The 22,147-nt window shown below is 43.0% G+C and overlaps 1 protein-coding gene across 1 annotated transcript in view; it reads right to left on the bottom strand.

Moving 5' to 3' along the window:
* Nucleotides 1-2,611: 2,611 nt before the first annotated feature.
* LOC122922917 (fibrocystin-like) overlaps nucleotides 2,612-22,147 on the bottom strand; it is a gene marked incomplete at its 3' end in the record, with an annotated part of 234,407 nt that continues 214,871 nt past the window's right edge. The window contains exons 22-25 of the mRNA XM_044273686.1: nucleotides 11,143-11,295; nucleotides 8,983-9,855; nucleotides 4,014-4,179; nucleotides 2,612-2,760 (exon numbers count right to left, since the gene is read on the bottom strand). Coding sequence (XP_044129621.1) covers nucleotides 2,612-2,760; nucleotides 4,014-4,179; nucleotides 8,983-9,855; nucleotides 11,143-11,295 — 1,341 coding nt within the window. The remainder of the gene's footprint in view (nucleotides 2,761-4,013; nucleotides 4,180-8,982; nucleotides 9,856-11,142; nucleotides 11,296-22,147) is intronic.

Raw genomic sequence — 22,147 nt, 5'->3', positions numbered from 1 at the left:
AGGTGAGTATTCAGGTGGCTATGCTTATTGGGAGTAGGAAGATGCTGGCAGTCAAGGACCCACAGTGTTTGATGCTTGTGAATGGGAATGGGAGTAAGGGAGTAAGTTCACACGCTATCTTAGAGATATCTCAGAATCTTGCAACTCAAGCTGTCCTGCACTTTCCTCTCTCATTGGCCAATATCAGAGCGGGAAAACTTTACTCCCAGGGAACAATGGGCAGCTGGGTGACCCAGTAAAAAAAAAAAAAAATAGCATACCCATAGTCAAATTTGACTAATATATGGTGGAAATAAGAGGGGAACAGAGCAACTCTTGGAAAAAGAGAAATGTCGCTACAGTAAGTTGATATGGTATTTCACACTATTTTGGGTGGTAGCAGGTCCTCTTTAAAAAGTGTCTATCTGCAGGATCAGACCCATTGAACCAGGTATACTGCCTAGTGAGGTTGATCCTACTGATTAAAATGATATCTGTCTTGTGAAAATCAGTTGTCGCAACCCTGAGAAAAAAAGACTTTTATTCTTAATGCAAATTAGGACTTCACTTGAAGTGAAGGGCATGGCCATTGCTGGAAAGCTAAGTTGCCCTGTATACACTTAAAGGCGTTGTCCAGCGCTTAATCCTCAGGATAGGTCATCAAAATCTGATTGGCAGGGGTCCAACACTCGCCACCACCACCGCTGTTTGAAGAGGAGGCATGGAGAGCTGCTTCCTCTTCATTACACTGCACTTCATCTCGGAAGTGAATGGAGCGAGTATTTGTAATTACACTACACCACCGCTACATTGAGATGAGACGTAGCGTAATGATAAGGAAGTAGACCGTCACCAATCAGATATTGTTGAGCTATCCCGAGAGGATAGGTCAAGAATATTAAGCGCTGGACAACCCCGTAAAGCTTTATCTTGCTGGAATATCATAGCCCATTTTCACAAAGCCGGTATCATTTTAATCAGCAGGATCAACCCTATCAGGCAGTATACTGTACCTGGTTTAACAACAGTCATCCTGCTGACAGGTACTTTTTAAATACTTATGCAAGCAACTATATTAGTTTCTAGTTTTATTGTAAAAAAAAAAAAAATTGTCTGAAACATTTTGCCTTTAAAGGGGTTGAATACTTTTGCAATGTATATGTAGGCTGAGCAATGCATTTTATGTTCACCTTACCTTACAAAAAAATAAATAAACGAAAAATCGTATTTGTGTAGCGCACAATTTCCTGCGCAATGGCTTGTATTAATCTTCTTGCTTATACGGTACAAAGCCTAGGTACAGCGCCATTACTTTGCCTCGAAAACGATGCTGTATCTCTAGCATCATAAACAGATTGTCTAGGTAACCTCGGCGTCAGAGAAATAACAGTCTCGGAGCCATATTCTGCTGCCTTTGTCATTTTTTGTCTCGGATTCCTGGCAGTATTTTATATTAGAAAGCTGAGGAACCCAGGACATCAGCGGTCGAAAGCGAGAACATAAATTTCTGCGGAGATTAAAGAGACATATACCTAGTTTCAGTCTTTGAGGCCTATAATTGCCTAGGAAAGAAAATGAGATTTCCCCTCGGGCTACAAGAAAATGGCATATTCAGGCTTAGATACAGGCAGACACGTTTTCTGTCAGCCTTCCAGTTGTATCTGTATCTCCGACGTCCTGTCAGTCCTGAAGAATAGAGACGCTCAGGATAGAATAAAAAAAAAAAGAAAGATCCCAATAATGCTGTTTGAAGTTCTTACAGCTACAGACAAGAAAAGCGATGAATTTCTGCAAGGAAGCCAGGAAATGCAGGATGAAATAGCAACCTGAAATACAGACGTACCAGGAGGGGGTATGCCGTATGTTGCAAACCACATACTGAATGTCAGGACAGTAAAAATACTCTTGGAAGATACTTACCCATGAGCCATCTTCAATGTTTCTCGGCATAGTGGACCCAATTCTTCCAAGTAATGGTGTCTAAGTTAACTCCTCTACTGATGTCCTGACTCCACTGGTGTGAGAACCACAACCACTGGACATAATGATCATGGCAATGCAGTTGAAAAAGCAATGATGGCAATGATTAGTCCACAGATGTTGGCCTAATCTAGTGGTTGCTGGTGGCATTGATATCAACAATCAACGTTAGACCTACTGTTCTCTACATGGATCATAGGAGGCTAATACCAGATGAGCATTAATTCGAGTATGTTGAATCTCAGAGTATAAGAATATATATAAAGTCATCAGTGCATGGGTCTGGTGCCAATGTTGACATACCGTTATGACTCCAACCAAAAAGAGATGATAGAGTCATGACAAGCCCATCATTTTTTTATTTTTTTTGGGTTCTTTGTCATAGGATATGAAATCTCTCGCCTAAGTAAAATGTCACCCAAGGGGTAATTATAGATGAACCCTAAGAAGAGTGAAGTTCAAAAGTCTCCTCAAACTTATTTTAAAAGGTTGGCATTGGTAAGATAAGAATACTGATAATACCATGCAGACATAGACCTATTAACATATGCATTTTATGTCAAAGTCATGTATGAATTGTTGGGGTTCTCTCTCTAGATATTTCCTTTTTATGGTCATCTGTCAATAGATGTACCTAAGAGTATTTACTTACCGACATTGTAACAGGGATATACAGCATCAAGTTCTGACTTGGAGAAGACTGAGGTTGGAGGGCCAAGACCCAGAAAACTGCCATCCAGATCTTTGAATAGGGCGACTTGTGCACCAGAACATTCAGTGGATAACGGGCAACCTGTGGTTCTGCCATGTAATGAGAAGAGCATGTAATTACTGCATTAGTAGACGTTTTTCCTTTGATGGGAAGTTACACAAACTGCTATTACTCCTTGGACAATGTACCATTATGAGACCCAGCACACTCATATACCATATTTCAAACCCTATGGTTATCAGAGCTTTGCACTACCAATCTCCTATATGGGTGTACTTGCTATTGGAGCAGACCCTGAGGTTCATGGGGCACCAATTACCAATCTTTGGGTGTTTTGGAGAACAGTAATTTGGCACCTTCAACTAACACGTGCAGAAATAATAGTTGAGATAATCAAGGGTTTATAAGAGAAGATGGGCTCAATTTCGACTATGTAGCATTTTCTTCTCAATGTATGCCCTTCTATTCTGTAGAGGCATATGTATAAATAATAAACTGCTCAAACCAAAATGCTTCTTTAACCAGACCTCAATGTCTACGTCATTATGTTGATATTTGAGATCTCCTACAGAAATTCCAATATGCTTATGTTTTTCTAGGTATGTTGTGGACCTTCTGTACCATGAATGGATTGGTAAAAGATAACTTGGGGTCTAGAGCCTAAAGATGTCCATACACATTAGATAAAACTCAGTCGAAACTGTAAATTTCAGTGAGATTGGTCAAGGAGCTACTGTATAAGGGGACCTCTTGAAGCTCCCCAGATGGTGAATTTTTAGAAAAGAATCATGAGGATATGTTGAACTTCAACATCTTTGATCTTTTTTTTCTATAGCAGATAGTGTAGGAGATCTGGCAGTGGCTTCCCATTGAAATATGCCCCTAGCCGACCATGTACGTTTCTGGTAGAGTCTTTTGTTTTCTGATCAGAGGTGATAGCAGGGTACACAAAAGACACAGTTCAGTGACAAATTCATCTGGTTATATCTGTGATTTAATCACCACGATGGAAAAATGGAGCATAAAATGTAGAAAATTGTAATGAAAGTAGTCACAGGGAATAAGGAAAAGGTCCAAATGAAAAGATGGAAACTCTTTTGAAAGTCATGTTGTGCGTGGCAGACATTTTCTTTCATCCTAATTGTCAGTAAAATTTTAATTTCGCTCACTTAAAAGTTAATGTTATAGATAGTTCTTAAGAGTAATTTCATTTGTTTTCAAAGTCGAAGGAGGGTGCAATGGGCATTGGGCACCACTGTAGTACTGGAGTAGTCATAGGTTTAAGGGGGCATAATAGGTTCTCTGGGGACCATGTTAATAATGCACATGATTTCTATGATACCTGTCAGGCGGATGGAAGTAGAAGATGTAGTCAGGTCTTATGTCAGACATCTTAATCCTCTTGGCTGTGATTGGGCAGGTTATGGCCATGTTTCCAGGATTAGACATAATGCAAGTGTCAATATCATCACTGTAGCAGCTTTTCTTAAATCCAGAAAATGTAACATCTGGTGGGTAAAAAAAATAAATCAATGGTTGAACTCTCTGAAATATCCTTTAAAGAGTTAACTCATAAAGACAACCCCTCTCCATATGCCTTATTGGGACTTACGGACATGGCCACTTGGGAGGCCCTTCTATAAGCCAAAACAGAAACCGGCTGTTTCAGAACGTCATCTGCTTTGGTGTGCTCAAATGAAAGGCCACCATGTCATAGTACCAGTGCCATACCAAGGGGGGCTGAGGAGGAGAGGGGGTTCTCCACCCCAAGTGCCAACTCTCAGGGGGGTGCCAGAAACTATGAGCGCTTCCATCAATACAGTTGGAAGCACTCATTGCTTGAGCGTCGGGAGCTGCAGTCCTGTCACTCACTGACTGCTCAGCTCCCCGAGCGCTTTCTCTTCTTCAGGCTGGTGCACTGAATGAAGAAGCAGGAAGTCTTCTTCTCCCTGTTTCACCATTCAACCTTGCAGGCACAGTTCGCACTGCTGGCCTGTGTGGGAGGAGCCTGTATTCATGGAATCTGCATTTGTTCCTCCCATAGTGCTGCAGCACGATCTGTGCCTCAGTAACGGGACAAGGTGAGTAGTTACTGTTTTTTTTTTAAAGTTTATTTTATTAACATTGAGGTGGCACAGAGGGCTTACTACTCTGAAGGGAGCCCAGAGGACATTACTATTGTGAAGGGGCACAAAGGGCATTACTACTGTGAAGGGGGCACAGAGGGCATTACTACTGTGAAGGTGGCACAGATGGCATTACTACTGTGAAGGCGGCACAGGGGCATTACTACTGTGAAGGGGGCACAGAGTGAATTACTACTGTAAAGGGGTATATCTGTTATGGGGCACAGAGAGGACATTACTACTGTAAAAGACACAGAGGGCATTACTACTGTGAAGGGGCACAGAGGGCATTACTACTGTGAAGGGGCACAGAGGGTATTACTCCTGTAAAGGGGCATATCTGTTATGGGGCACAGAGAGGACATTGCTACTGTAAGGGACAGAGAATGCATTACTACTGTGAAGGGGCATAACTGTTATGGGGGCACAGAGAGGGCATTACTTCTATCAAGGGGCATAACTGTTATGGGGCACAGAGGGCATTACTACTGTGAAGGGGCACAGAGGGCACTACTACTGTGAAGAGGGCACAGAGGGCATTACTACTGTGAAGGGGGCACAAAGGGCATTACCACTGTAAAGGGGGCACAGAGGGAATTACTCCTGTCAAGGGGCATGACTGTTATTAGGCAGGGAGTGGGCATAACTGTTATGGGGCAGTGAGATGGAATTAATACTGTGAAGGGGGCAAAGAGGGCATTACTACTGTGAAGGGGCATAACTGTTATGAGGGCAGAGAGAGGACATTACTACTGTAAAGGGGCACAGAGGGCATTGTTACTGTAAATGGGCACAGATGGCATTACTACTGTGAATGGTCATATAGGGTATTACTGCTGTGAAGGGGGCACAGAGGACATTACTACTGTGAAGGGGCCCAGAGGGCATTACTACTGTGAAGGAAGCACAGAATGCATTAGTACTGTGAAGGGGCATAACTGTTATGGGGGCACAGTGAGGGCATAACTACCATGAAAGGGGCACAGAGAGGGCATAACTACTGTGAAGGTGGCACAATGAGGGCATAATTACTGTGAGGGGGGCACAATGAGGGCATAACTACTGTGAAGAGGGCACAATGAAGGGATAAGTACTTTGAAGGGGTACAATGTGGGCATAACTACTGTGAAAGTTGTACAATGAGGGCATAAATACTGTGAGGGGACAGTGTGGGCATAACTAACATGAGGGGACACAATGTGGATATTATTAGGGTGCACATATCTGAACATAACTACCGTGAAGGTTGTAAAATGAGGGCATTACTACTGTGAGGGGTCACAATTTGGGAGGTGCCAGAGAAAGGACCTGCCCCGGGTGCCAAACACCTTAGGCATGCTACTGCATAGTACATTTCCCCTGTAGTGGTCACTGTTGTGGTGGCCGCGGCTTCCCCAGGAAACTCAGCTTCTTGCCACATGTGTTAGGAGCTGGTCAAGTGGCACACAGTTGATCGCCACCATCATGGCTCTCATATGGAAGAAACTGTCATTAGAATAGTGGGACTGCCAATCAGTCCACACCAGCTAATGTACACCAGACTTTTCTACCACCACTATTTGGATTCCAGGGTTAATATTTTAAAAAAAATTATTTAAAGGGTTTTCCGAGATTTTTTTTTACTGATAATCTATCCTCTGGATAGGTCATCAATATTTAATTGGCGGGGGTCCGACACCCGGGACCCCCCATCAATCAGCTGTTTTGAAAAGGCTTCTTGCAGCTTACTAAGCACAGCGCCGTACATTGTATAGCGGTTGTGCTTGGTAACGCGCTTGGCCGCAGTCAATTGAACCAGAGAGAAGGCATTGTTGACGCTGCTGCCTTCTCAAACAGCTGATCGGCTGGGGTCCCAGGTTTCAGACCCCCACCGATCAGATACTGTTGAACTATCCAGAGGATAAGCTATCAGCAAAAAAAAGATCTCGGAAACCCCCTTAAAGTTAATTTATCGGGGATAAAAACCGTACCATTCTTCCATTCTTTTTAAAATATTTTTTTGTTATTGTTCATTACTGTCCTACAATAAGCGCTTATATTTATAGTACAAGCAGTGATAGTTATGACGATACCAGATATGTGGGGGTTGTATTACTTTATGTGTGATTTATAAAATGTACTTTATTAAAAATGCAACTGGCACGACTTAACATGATTTAGCCTTTCATGTGGTCCTAGGCTGTTCCTATAGGGTCCACCTTACCCATCCCTTGTACACTACCATGATTAGGTTTGATCATTCTGCCAGGGAGGAGGGGGGTATTATTTCTCCTTATGGAGAGTGCCTAATAGACTTAAATGATCTTACGGACCAAGCAGTGTTTTTGGGGGGGAAAAAGGGTATGCAAATTAGCTCTCTTTCCAAAAAGAAAAGAAAGCTGAGCCTCTAAAGACCCCAAATGTACCTGGTACCACCTGGTGATATTAGAAGCTCAGCTTTATTTTCTCTTTGGAAAAAGAGATACTTTTCATAGGTTTCATCATGGCACTAAACATCCTGCCAGGATTGAGTTTTCCCAGATCCCGAAAACTGCAATGGTCGACTAGGTCTGTATAACTCTATGGTGCCTCACTACCAGACTCCTGATGTACTAATATGTCAAGGTACATTAACTGGTTAAAAAGAAGAAAAAAAACTGAAATATACTATGTACAATGCATTTAAATAGTCTTTAGACACTTTTTTCAAATTTCATTATCAGCCTTGCAAGTAAAAAAATAATGAAAAAATCAAGTTTTCCTCCATCATTCTGCACTCAATACTCCTTACTGAGAAGGAGAAGACAGAATTTTAGAACATTTTGAAAATGTATTAAAAAGGAAAAACTAAAATATAGCATGGACAAACATATTCAGACCCTTCACTATGACACTGGAAATTTAGCTGACAAAGCATATCAGAGCAAAAACCAAGCCATAAGGAAGGAAAGAACTGCATATAGAGCTCAGAGACAGGATTGTGTGGGGGCACAGATATGAAGAAGGGTACAAAAAATTTCTGCTGCAATGAAAGTTCCCAAGAGCACAGTGGACTTCGCTTTCTTACATGGAAGAGGTTTAGAACAACTGGGACTCTTTCTAGAGCTGACTGCCCCACCAAACGAAGTAATCGGGGGAGAAGGGTCTTGATAAGAGAGGTGACCAAGAACCCAATGGTCACTGTGGCTGAGCTCCAAAGATTCTTTGTGCAGAAGGAAGTAACCTCCATTAGGTCAACCATTACTGCAGCACACCACTAAACTGGTGGCCAGAAAGAAGCATCTCCTCAGTAAAAGACACATGAAAGTGTTTGGAGTTTGCAAAAAAAGGCCTTTCCGACTGTGAGAAACAAGATAGAACTTTTTGGCCTCAATTCTAAGTGTCATGATTGGAAGAAACCAGGCACTGTTCATCACCTGCCCGATACCACCCTTACATTGAAGCATGATGGTGGCAGCATAATGCTATGAGGGTGATTTGCAGCAGCTGGGACAGGGAGACTGGTCAGGGTTGAGGGAAGGCTGAATGGAACAAAATACAGAGATATTCTTAATGAAAACCTGAATAAGTGTACTCTGGACCTCAAAAAATGGCTATCCGCTGATGGCCCCCATCCAACCTGACAGAGCTTGAGAGGATATGCAGAGAAGAATGGCAGAAGAGCCTTTGTGACACCATACCGAAGAAGACTGGAGGCTGTAATCACTGCCAAAGATACTTCATCTAAGTTCTGAGTAAAGGGTCTGAATACTTATGTCAATGCAAGATTTTAGTTTTTCCTTTTCAATAAATCAGCAAAGATTTCTAATATTCTCACTTTCTCATTATGAGGTACTGAGTGCAGATTGATAGGGGAAAACATTCTTTTTTTCCAACATAAAATGTGAGAAAGAGATAGGCTCCGAATAACGCACTGTAGGTTTCATGGACCTAATTTGATGCTAAAATATTTTGGAAGAATGTTCTGTGAAAACACACCTGTTCTCATTAATCCATAACCCCTTTCCAAGTGAGTCAAGGAAAGCTGAGAAACCCTAGTTGAGTCAACTCGTGTCATTATTTTAGAAAGATTCTAGGTATAGATTAAACACATTATTAAATCTGTGCCAATGTCCTCACCAGGCCATTAGCATGTACTAAGATATTTATATGTCCATATGATGAAATAACATCAAGTAGGATGTTCACTTGTAATACTTAACTGACCTTGCAATTTCATTATACCAGAGATGGCTCCATCAACTGCTAGCATGTGCCATGGGTACTCTGGCCAATGCCTAGGTCTTGAGGTAAACATGGGCCAATGAATGCCCACTCTCCCTTTGTAAGGTGAAGATGGGGCTCGGTCCCTTAGTGTGACATTGGCAGAAATTGGGTTAATTCTGTCCCGTAGGCAGTCAAATGCTGGGCTTGTCGCAACTATGACAGAGTTTTTGATTGAGATGTATTGCTTTAAGGAAGGATACACAGATACTTGGGAAACAATTGGTAAAAGGCCAACTCTGTTGTCTACAAGCGCTATACTGTCCACCACAGCACTGCCTTCCACATGAAAGAAAAGGCCATAATCATAGTTCTTATAGGACAAGAATCCAGATATTTTTGTACAATTCTTAAGGCCGTCCTCCCAGTAGATATGAATTCCATGAAGGCTTGAATGAGCCACATTGTCCAGCCAAGACTTTTCTCCAAAATGACACCTTTGGCCTTGTATGTGAAATGCAATACGTTCAGATCCTGCCACTGAATTACCAGACAAGAAAACGTGGCTTGATGGATTGATCTTCACACCGGTTACCCATTCCGCTTGGGTTTCAGGTTGCTTCATTAAGATGAGAAGGTTATCAGTAAGAATATGGCTCCCACCATCAAGGTAAATCCCATGTCCAAAGCTGTCATAAAATACATTGGCATGTAGCAAAATGTTTGTGCTGTTGGTAGCTCTTATACCCCCTCCACAGCTGTGGTGAATGCTTGAAGAAGAAATCAAAGAACTTTGTGATGTGTTATTAAAGTTTATTGATGGGAACAATGAGGATCCAAAATTAGAAATTTCAGTGTTTGAAAGTTCAAGAGACCCTGAAATAAAAAAGTCATAGTTATGGTCTACAAATTTTGTAAATTATGGAAACAAAGCAGAGAAAAAATACATTCATTAACAAATCAGATCACTCCGAAGTGGTAATAGAACATAAGCACATTGATTTTGTGAGGAAAGTCACCAACTCATTCATTTGATCATAATAGTGGGGATTTGATTGTAGCTGATCAAAGCTGATCTTTGGGGGTTTCAAAGATCAGACTAATGGTAGTCAGCTGATTACAGTTTTCATTTTAAAAAGGGGTTTTCCTGGTGTGAAAACCACTTTTTGAGTCTACTACTAGCTGATGAATTCCTATGATTTTGTGAGGCTATATACATACCATCGCAATCCGCCAATCCAGAAGGAGAATTATGGAAAAATACTGTCCATTTTCTGGCTTATGAAATAAAGCTATTTTGCTAATTTTTCTCCAGAGTTCTTTGCCGAAAAGACTTCCAACTTCTTGGATCTTCTCAATAAAAACCATTTGCCTTTTGTATGAATTCTCAGCAGAATAAAAAAATGTGCATGCTTCATTGGACAACGTATGTACAGCTGTATTTTTCCTCGAAGCATTGCTAATGTCTGCTCATTGTGTGGTGACATGTTTCTTACTATTTTAATTTTGGTTTTGCTATTTTTTTTCTTTTTATGATATTTAAAGAGGACCTTTCATCAGAATTAAACTTCTAAATTAACTATACAGGCGTGTAGAGCGGCGCCCAGGGACCCCCCTGCACTTACTGGTATACCTGGGCGCCGCTCCGTTCTCCGGTAATTGCCTCCGGTATCTTCATAGTTAGGCTCCACCCAGGGGAACCAGCCGGCGCCTCCTTCTCCCATGCTGCAGCGCTGGCCAATCACAGCGCTCAGCTCTCTCTCAGGCTATGAGCTGAGCGCTGTGATTGGCCAGCGCTGCAGCATTGGAGAAGGAGGCGCCGGCAGTTTCCCTGGGTGGAGCCTAACTGTAAAGATACCGGAGGCAATTACCGGAGAACGGAGCGGCGCCCAGGTATACCAGTAAGTGCAGGGGGGTCCCTGGGCGCCGCTCTACACGCCTGTATAGTTAATTTCGAAGTTTAATTCTGATGAAAGGTCCTCTTTAAATAAATAAAAAACATATTTATCTATTTTAAATGTATATATATATATATATATATATATATATATTTTTATGAATAAAGTAGTTTATTATTTTGGAGCTCAGTAGAATGAACATGCAAGAATGCAAAAAAAAAAAGCAAAAACTTTACATACTGTAGGAAAGTAGCTCTTCACATACCCAAGTATTCTTCCCCAAGAACATTTGTATATTGGCCAACCATAATTCTACCCGAACAGGGTGTGTCGGTATCAATTTGGACATTGCGAGACAACAAGCCAACCTCTGCCATCAGTGGGATTTTCCAGGTATCTCCAATTGAGTGTATTGTACCTGTAAACAAATTACCTTTTACATTTCTCACACAATTAATATGTTAACTGTTATCTTCCTGACAGAATACAGCTGGCTGCCAAAATGCGTTACAATATAAACATTCCGACTGAGCAGGGTTCAAACAAAATGGCACATGCACCTCACTAGTTTATCTGTAATATCAACCCAATCCCATAAATCTGATGTCTACAAAAACATTCATATTACAGTGCCATACGCTTAATATACTACAGACAGTTGGAAGGTCCTCTTTAAATATGTGCCCACCTCTGCCTCATGTCCCACAAGTTTCCCCATCTACATTCCTGGGAGATATAAAAAGACCTAAGCGCTGTTTGTGTCACGCTGTCTATCTCTTCATTGGATTCTACAGGCAGACTGGTCTTAGTGCATCAGTAAATGAAAATTAAGGGACCTGCACTCATCAGGCATTAGGAGCTTGTCCTCCCAACCTATACGGTCACCAAACACAATGTTGCTATTAGTCTTTACAAAGACGGCACAGTTTGTAGTTGATAGATTTTTTTATTATTAAGTTCCTGCACATTCAAAAAGAGGGGCTGCAAGAGGAACCAGGAGGAGCAAGGGTGGACAGAGTGGCTAGGGTTCGTCCGCCATGCACTTATCTGCTCAGTTGAATATGGATTAAAAGCAACTGATTGCTACGTGAAAGGTATCATTACGTTCAGCTGAACTAGTGCTACAAGATATTATGGCTGGTTTACCAGTGAATCCCTTTAAGTGAAGATTTATGGATATAAAGATAATGGATTCCCACCAGAATGTGATCCCTCATGAGTCCTTGCCATAGTTTTCCGAGATTAAAAATCTTGCGTTATGCTAATGTTTGGTATATGCTTTTGGTTTGTGCACCTCTTAACATTTGTTCCTTTTTTCCGCATCCCTGAACAGACCTTAAGTGTTCTAAGTGAACTCTGAAAAGAAGCCATGGGTGTGCTCCCAGGAGTGTGCTCCGGCAGGCCATCGAGGTGCAGTGGTGCATATCGAAGACACAAGGAAAAAGTTCACTTCTTCAATCTTTTCAACTCGGGGTCATTACTAACAGGAGACATCTACACAAAGCTGTATTAACAGTAGCAATGCATGAGATACTTTTGTCATATGAATCTGCTTGGACAGTAATGTTTCCCCAACAGAAAGAGGTGGGAAGTAGCTTAGATCAGTGGTGCAACAACCAGAGACACAGACCACGTAACTGCCAACAGGCTCGTGGTGACAGACATTAGGGCACTTAGCTTCTTTCTTTCTTTCGCTGTAGCAGTCACTAGTTGGAGCTCAATGCTTGCAGGTTTTACAGCTTCCTTTGAGTTATTCGAGAATTTGCAATTATTTTCTTGATTGCGAAAATTGGCAATATAATATGTGCGCATTGTGGGCGCAATACAGTCGTGGGTCACTGTTGCTACATTTTTCAAGCTGCTAGAAGTTTCCTGAGACTGGAGAAATTGGTTGGCACGGCAGAACATTACAATAGCTTTATATGCAGATAGAGTGCTCCAATATATTTGCGATTGCGCAAATCGGCAATTAGTGGTGCGCATAGTTTTGCGCAATACATGCAACTTCACATTTAGCAGGTCTGACTACATATTACTGATTGGTGCACTAAGTATTGTTGTGACATCACAGCACTATGTCTGTAGCATGTATGTATGGCCAGCAGAGAAACAGTAATCCCTATCACACTACCTAACACCCTGCACTGGAACCTATCAGCTCCACTATATCAGGATATAACCTGCACAGACTATCTCCTACTAACTATCTGTATTATATATATATAAGCTAACTAACTATCTAATGTAATGACACAGCAAAGCACAGAGCACAGCAATGACACTGCTCTCTCTCTCTCTCAAAACTGCAAAAAACTGCAAAAAATGGCTGCTGGGGGGGTTCTTATATAGTAAAGGGTAGGCCACTTTCCTATTGGTTGCTAGGGATGTTGCTAAGCTCAGACACAGACATTGTCGCCTTCTCATTGGCCCACAAGCAAGAAGCAGGGAGGGATCATGGGTTCAGATGAAAAGAATCTAGAATATTCACGAATACGAATATATAGCACTATATTCTACATCTTTGCAAATTCTCGAAGTGGCCATATTTGCGATAAAAATTAGCGATTCGAATATTTGGGATCAACACTACTAATGACCTATCCTATAGTTTATCAATAGTGTTGAGCGAAGCAAAGCGGAATTCGGTCTGAGTTTACAAAAACTTAGCAATTAATCAGAATTTCCTCACGCTTCGTTGTAACAAATCAGTTTTTCCTAAAATAGTGACTGTGCATATTACAAAATGAAAGTAAGAAGCCCGGGAATGTGAGATTATCCATAATTCTGTGCAGCCAGCCAATCCGCAGATAGGCATCCCCTATGACATCACAGCCCTATAAAACCCTCATCCCGCACAGTCTCCACCATTGTCCTGGGAGAGATATGGCGAGAGCTGATACGCTAGGGACAGTGTTGCTAAAAATGATTAATAGAAGAATATTAGAGAGGAAGGTTGTAGGGAGTCTGCAGGGAGAGTACAGGGAGACTTATTCTGCGTCAGTTCTATTTATTTATCCCTACATTTACTTATTCCTACATCAGCCATAAGCGTAATTCAATACCAAGCAGATAGAAGCCTTTATTATTCCAGTGCTGGCGTGCCAACCAATACCATCCAGTCTGCACCCCTAAAGGGGGCCAGGTTTTAATGATGTCCATCCTCATCTTTGCTGGATTTACTTCTTCCAAATCATCCTTCTTGGTCTCCATGTCCTAGAAAAGTCAGCAAGATCCAGAGAGCGGAGGAGCTGGATGTTCCTGATGACATATTCTCATCCATATTAGATTATGTGGAAAAGGAGGAAAAGCAGATGACAGAAGAAGGGCTCCCACCTGTAGGGCAGGAGAGCGCTGGGGTTGGAGAAGTGGGTATGCAAGAGCTGATTAATATTCTGGGTTTACTGTCAAATAACCTGCAGGAGATTTCAGGCCAGAACAGCAGTAATATGCATATTGTGCCCCCAACTAACCAGCCGAACCCCATACCAGCAACAGCCTCTGGTTAAAGGTGCCACGTGGCCATTAACAATGAAGAAGGACTATACAGTGCAGTGCATTATTACATGAAAGGCAGCTACCGGCTAATTTGCTGCAAGGTTCTTCACCACAGGATGGCGACAACCCGCCCGCATCGCGGCTGCTCAACTAACAACTGCTTTTGTACGAGTAAAGTTATATGGCAGTACATTATAGTAAAAATTTTTTACTTACAAATTAAATTCCCCTGACATGTAAAAAAAAAAAAAGGTAAAATGAATAAAAAAGTAATGTTAAACAATAGGCATTAAAACACAAAAACGAAAACACATTTTATAAAATATAAGTCCAAGACCCTAATATAATGTACAAATATTTTATATTGTCACAGCCATACCAACCTGGACTATAAATTTTTTAGCATCAAAACATAATAAAAACTAAATTTTGCCAATATAAAAATTAATGTAAATTAAACACTAACATAAATGCACTGGAACATGTAAAACTCATCCTGCAAAAAAACAAAGCAAAAAAAAAAAAAAACTCATACAGGAAATGTATGATCTCTGGAAGGCAAAAAGCAAAAATTAAAATAATTCATAAAAGGAAACTGAAGTAAATTACATCCTACTGTAGGTGGAGTGTCACTTTAAGCACTGTAGTCTGTTGGTGTAAAAAAATAATTACTACTCTATAGTGGTCATTTATCAAACTGGTGTAAAGTAGAATTAGTTCAGTTGCCCATAGCAACCAATCAGATTTCACCTTTAATTTTACAAAGGAGCTGCCAAAAATAAACGGTGGAATCTGGTTGCTATAAGCAACTAAGTCAGTTCTACTTTTACACCAGTTTGATAAATGACCCCCAGTATGCCTAGAAAGACAAACAAAAAGTGATTAGGAAGGAGAAAGATTCCCTATATCCGGCATTATCGCGGCCAGCGCTGACTCACTCAGGAGTGAAATAGGAGCATTGATTTGACAAGTTTTAATTCAGCTGAAATGGACACTTTAATCCTTATAATATCTACTAGTAGATTTATTTCAGGATGGTGAAGCCGCCTAGACCCAGCTCACAAATGATTGCCTGAAATAATTTCTCACTTAACTGGTGACAAAGTAAATTCGGGAAAAAACTTCAGTTCAAGTCACTAATCGCTATAAATCAGGTATACCCATACGTCACGTTGGCTGAGGGAATGTATGGAGCGCGCTGCTGCAGTGAGCCCGCTCCATACCCAGCAGTAACAGTGACATTAGTGGCCCCATGACACAGTAGGGAGGGTGTCAGCAGCAGCAATGCACACGGCGATATATGGCACCTGCCTTTAACACTGAGGCACACTAAGACTCCATTCACACGTCTGCAAGTGTTGTCCGCACCCATTCCGCGCGATTGCAGACAAGAATAGGCATTTCTATGGGGGTGCCGGCCGGGTGTATTACAGATCTGCAATGCACTACGGATGTGTGAATGGACCCTAACTGTAACACTAAAATAACGGATTAACTCTGAATGTCAGTATACTGCCCAGTGATGTACACAGAAATATATGACACCTGCTGTTAATACTGAAGCACACTATCTGTATCCCTACCAGAATGGATTAACTATGAATGTGATGCACACGGTGATACACTCTCCCTGCAGTCTCCCTGTACTCTCCCTGCACTCTCCCTGCAGTCTCCCTGCACTCTCCCTGCTGTATCCCTGTACTCTCCCTGCAGTCTCCCTGCACTCTCCCAGTATTCTACCTGCACTCTCCCTGTACTCTCCCTGCAGTCTCCCTGTACTCTCCCTGCAGTCTCCCTTTACTCTCCCTGCAGTCTCCCTGCACTCTCCCTGCCGTCTCCCTGTACTCTCCCTGCAGTCTCCCTGTATTCTCCCTGCACTCTCCCTGTACTCTCCCTGCAGTCTCCCTGTACTCTCCCTGAAGTCTCCCTGCACTCTCCCTGCAGTCTCCCTGTACTCTCCCTGCAGTCTCCCTGTACTCTCCCTGAAGTCTCCCTGCACTCTCCCTGCAGTCTCCCTGTACTCTCCCTGCAGTCTCCCTGTACTCTCCCTGCACTCTCCAATATTGCCCTATTAACCGTTTGCAGCAACACTGTCCTTAGCACATGAGTGCTTGTTACTTCTCCCTATGCTCAGCTCACAGTAGTGATCGTGTACTGCCCAGTGATGTACACAGAACTATATGACACCTGCCGTTAATACTGACGCACACTATCTGTATCCCTACCAGAATGGATTAACTATGAATGTGATGCACACGGTGATACACTCTCCCTGCAGTCTCCCTGTACTCTCCCTGCAGTCTCCCTGCACTCTCCCTGCACTCTCCCTGCACTCTCCCTGCAGTCTCCCTGCAGTCTCCCTGCACTCTCCCTGTACTCTCCCTGCAGTCTCCCTGTATTCTCCCTGCACTCTCCCTGCACTCTCCCTGCAGTCTCCCTGCAGTCTCCCTGTACTCTCCCTGCAGTCTCCCTGTACTCTCCCTGCAGTCTCCCTGTACTCTCCCTGCAGTCTCCCTGCACTCTCCCTGCAGTCTCCCTGTACTCTCCCTGCAGTCTCCCTGTACTCTCCCTGCACTCTCCAATATTGTCCTATTAACAGTTTGCAGCAACACTGTCCTGAGCACATGAGCGCTTGTTACTTCTCCCTATGCTCAGCTCACAGTAGTGATGGGTAGTTCATGAACAATCAGCTCATTTAGTTCCCATTCCTGAGAAAGATTAGTTCACCAGGAACTAAAGCAACTGGGCGGAGTAGACGGTGAGGACACAGCAGCTCCAGCAGGATTATTCACTGTCACTACCACTTGCTTTATAGTTCCTACTTCTAGAAAAGTAGAAAAACACAATATAGATCTGCAAATACAAATGAAATAAAACAAAAAATGATACTGCTTAGACTCAGCCCCTCTGTGTGCATGCGAGAGTATACAGTGTGTGTAAGTAGGTTCATAAAACTCACCTGTTTTGTGATAAAATACCGTCCTGTGTGCTGAAGATGCTGTTGGCGCTGCTGCACTGCTTTTCAGCTCTCTCATACATTCGCCATGAGTGGATCTGAACTACTATAGGGGGCGCTGCTGCGCTCAGTGTTCTACATCTCATTAAACTAGAGCAGGGGTTAGCAACCATCGGCACCCCAGGTGTTGTGAAGCTACATCTCCCATCATGCACACTTGCTTAGTTGTTCTCTGAACTATCACAGAAGTGAAAGGAGCATGCTGGGAGTTGTAGTTTCACAACAGCTGGAGTGCCGAAGGTTGCTGATCCCTAAACTACACTGTCAGGATTCATTCTAGGAGCAGGTTAGTTCAGTAGTTCCTCTAGTTTAGTCAGTTCACGAGTCACAGGCTCCCTGTCAGCCTCATCAGGACATGGTGCTGTAGGGCAGACAGCTGGCTATACTGGTGTCCTGTTCACTCCACCAAATATCATCTCACTGTTCTTATTCACACTGCTGGACAATAATAAATATATCTGACCCTTTTAATAAAACTATAACTCATCCAAAGAGCTGGAAATCCTATGTGTAAGGGCTCATGCACACGACCGTATGTATTTTATGGTCTGCAAAACACAGATCCGCCAAAAAATAAAATAAGACAACAATGGTGGAGACCGCGCGGGATGCGGCTTTTATAAGGCTGTGACATCATAGGGGATAGCTACATGCGCATTATAGGTAATCTTGTGTTCCCGGGCTTCTTACTTCCACTTTGCAGCTGCCATTTTAGGAAAAATTGATACCTTACCACGAAGCGCAAGGAAATTTGCCTTCGTTGCTAATCAAAGTTTTCCTAAACTTCAGACCAAATAACGCTTTGGATGCTTCGATTCACTCAACACTATCTGTTAGTTTAGGTGGGTACACATAGGGCTTACACACAAGATAGCCTCCTGGTCTGACTGATTATGTCTGTTATATGTTGGGGGTTTGAAGAATGAAGTAGTTTGATCTAGGATTAGGCAAATATTTTCAGATTATAGCTATATTCAGCACAGTTTCTGGATTGCCTATGTCTCTCTGCTGTTCTATCAGGTGTTGCATCTGTCATTCACCTTGGTCATGTTCCTCAGTGAAGCTTCTGTTCTTGGCCCTGTCCATGGGTCTCCATTGGCTATCCATCTATTCTCAGTAATGCTTCTCTTATTAATCCTATATGACCCAGGTGATATTCCTGTTCTTGATCCTGACCATGTGTTCTGGTCATGTTCCTGTTCTTGATCCTGACCATGTGTCCCAGTGATGTTCCTGTTCTTGATCCTGACCATGTGTCCTAGTGATGTTCCTGTTCTTGATCCTGTCTATGTATTCCTAGTGATATTTCTGTTCTTGATCCTGCTCGTGTTCCAGTGATGCTTCTGTTTTGCCCCTGTCCATGTGTCCCTAGTGATGGTTTTATTCTTGATCCTGTATATGTGTGCACAGTAAAACTTTTCTTTTCTGTTCTTGATCATGTAAATGACTCCCCAGTGATGCTTCTCTTTGTGATCATGTACATGTGTCCCCAGTAATGGTTCTGTTTTGGTTCTTGCCAACATGTCACCATTAATTCTTCTGTTCTTGATCCTGTCCATGTGTTCCCAGTGATTCTTCCGTTTTTTATTCTGTCCATGTGTCCCCAGTGATGGTTCAGTTTTTTATCTTGCCAATGTGTCACCAGTCATGCTTCTGTTCTTGATCCTGCTCCTGTGTCAAACTATCCTGTTCTTAATACTGCCCATGTGTGCCTAGTGATCCTTCTGTTCTTGGTCAAATCCATGTGTCCCCAGTGCTGTTTATGTTTTTGAACCTGCCAATATGTCACTAGTGATTATTCTGTTCTTCATCCTGTCCACAAGTGATTTTAATGTTCTTGATTTTGTCCATGTTTCCCCAGTGATTCTAATATTCTTGATCTATGTCCATGCGTTTTCAGCTATTCTTCCCTTCTTGACTCATGTATTATCCTGTTCTTGACCCTTTTGGTCCTGTTCACGATCCTAGTCCATGTATTCCTATTAATGCTTCTCTTTGTAACCTTGTCCATAAGTCTTGCACATGCTTCTGCTATTAGTATTATTGCATATGTTTCTCTAGTGATGTTTCTGTTCTTCATATTGTTCAAGTTTCCCCAGTGATGCTTCTATTAATGATCATACTCATGTGTCCTAGGTGATTCTTCTGTCCTTGATTCTGTGCTATGCCCCACTGATGCTTCTGTTCTGTAACCCATGTGCTTGACCTCAGTGAGACAATTTCCTATAAGTTATGTGAAAAACGAATATTGCTAAATGGTTTTAGAATAATTATAGTAAGTTTACTGGTGAAGAACGAACTAATAAACTTTTCGGGACTTCCTTCTTACAATCTCATAGTTTCCATCATGAACCCTTTCCATCATGGTAATAATTAGTATTAATATTTTATACTTCAAAAAAATCCTGGAGTCTTGAAGCATTCAATAGGACTATGTTGTCTCCTCAACATTACGAATATGAGATGAGCAAAGTTGCCAAAAAATCGATTCGGGCAAAATAAATCAGTCCTATCCGAATTTATTAGTGGTGAATCGTGTTAAAAACAGCTATTTCCTGGCTGCAGAGAGCCTGTATAGTGGTGTAGAACACTGTGCCTTGCAGTAACACGCATAGGGAGTCTGCTGTGGTAGTGAAATAATACTGTGAGTCAGTATGACATGCACATGACAGGCGTCACTCTTAGAATCACTGCACACTTCACTTATTTGGGCAGTTACAGGGCCAAAACTGACCAAATAACTTGTGTGAACTCAGCCTTACAGGTCAATGTTATCGCCAGGTACAAAGAACCATGCAGAGTCCCAAGATCCTACTATAGCATGAAAGAGCACACTCCTTTTACACCAATTCACTGATTCCACATAGATGTCTACAGAACTTGTTCTATTAAACGCTTATACAACTAGAGCCCCCAACAGAAGAGAGTGGATGTCAGCAGTAAGTTTGTGTTAACGTCACTGAGTATTTTGTCCTTCCTTTAATCTGTCAGAACAATAACCCCCAAAAAACGGATCCTGTCTGTGGAGCATCCGCCTTCACTCGATCAGATTTTGGTCAGTAATCCATTAGTATTGCTAAAACAAAAAAGCTGCAGCATAAGGAGGGTGTGCTTTGCGGTGTACGAGTGGCTGAAGTGCATGCAAAGTTTCCTGGCCATTTTTAGGATGACTTACAGATGGGTGGAAGACTTCAGGAACCGCTTGCCAACCAGATTGAACATGTGTGCCATGCAGAGCGCATGGCTCAACCCTCCTTAACACAGCGCCGACACCATGTTCTTCCTTTTGTCGGTCACCATGGTTCAGATTCTGAGTTGTCACAAAGAAAGCCAGGATTTGATTTCTTAATGAAGGACACTGAGCAGTTCCTCCCCTGTGTGACTCCGTTCGCCCAGGCAAACGAGGTGCAGAACAGTGCGACACCACCGTGCCCTGCACATGTGGTATGCTGGAGGGGAACTGTTAATTGTCCCTGCAGTGGAGGCTGAGGACACGTTAGACAATGAGGAGGCAGAGGCGGACATTGTCGAAGGACCAACAGCGTGAGAACATGGAGGCAGAAGCGGCGTCACCTGGCCAAGTTGCTGGTGTGGCTGTGCAGGAACCAGATTCACCCAGTGGGCCGTAAAGGACATGTATTATCCATAACCATAGTTACCTCTCCACACGTCGGCGCTGCCGTGCACTTTGGTAGACACCAACAGGCTCAAGGACCGGCACGCCTTCTGTTCTACATACTTGTGCAGGGCTGGTGCTGCCTTTTTGGCAATGAAATGATGGCTTAGGACTCTCCACCTTGGCTCGGCACAAGCCATCAGTTCTTTGAAAGGTGCAAAGTCCACCATTTGGAAAGGGAGGGACTGCAGCACCAGCAACTTGGCCAGGAGCACATTCAGCTTCTGCTCCATTGGATGAGGGCAGGCATGCACCCTTCGGTGATCAATTGCTGACAGAATGATTGTCAAGGAGGAGGAGCAGGAGCATCAGGACCAGCAGATGATGGGAAGGACAGACAGCTCCCTTTGGCTGAGTTGGTGGAGTCTTGACCGCCTGAAATCAGGTGTGTGCCATTGGGTGATGCAGCAGTTGCTGCGGCAGGCTGGACCACCATATCGGAGCCACGGTTCTCCCAGGCCACTTTTTTGGTGACGCTGCATATGTTGACGCAGGGCCTTGGTGCCAACATTGGCACCCTGGCCAAGCTTCACCTTCTGCCCACAGATTCTACAAATGGCCATGTTCACCTCGTCTGGCGGCTTAACAAAAAACTGCCACACCGCCTAGTAGGTGATTTTACCCCCAACACTATGCACTGACTGACTGCTACCACCGCTCATTCCGTGAACCCTTGCACCACTACTTCCCAGGCAGGTTGGCTCCTGCAAAGCGGGTGGTATACCCCGCGCACATTTGGCTCCTGACCTCCCACTGCTGCCACCCTGCTGACTCCCAGCCACTCTAGGGTATAAGCTGAGCCCACAGCATATAATACTTCTCTGGCTGAGGGAACAGAAAAGGACAGAAGCAGGTTGAGGACAGGTGAGGGCACAGGGCCTTCTCCCGGGACATGCCAACTAAGGGTTGTGTCTGACGAACCCACCGACTCTTGGCTGGGGGTGTCTGATGTCACTTGGGATGAAATGGATGACCGAGTCAACCATTCAAGAACCGCCATGCATGCAGCCAATCAGCAGCCAGCCAGCCTTGTGATGTCACAGTCCTATAAATAGCCTCAGCCATCTTGGATTTAGCCATTTA

This window comes from Bufo gargarizans, unplaced genomic scaffold (genome assembly GCF_014858855.1).
Source record: "Bufo gargarizans isolate SCDJY-AF-19 unplaced genomic scaffold, ASM1485885v1 original_scaffold_1056_pilon, whole genome shotgun sequence".
NCBI lineage: Eukaryota > Metazoa > Chordata > Amphibia > Anura > Bufonidae > Bufo > Bufo gargarizans.
This window is presented reverse-complemented; position numbering and strand designations above follow the sequence as displayed.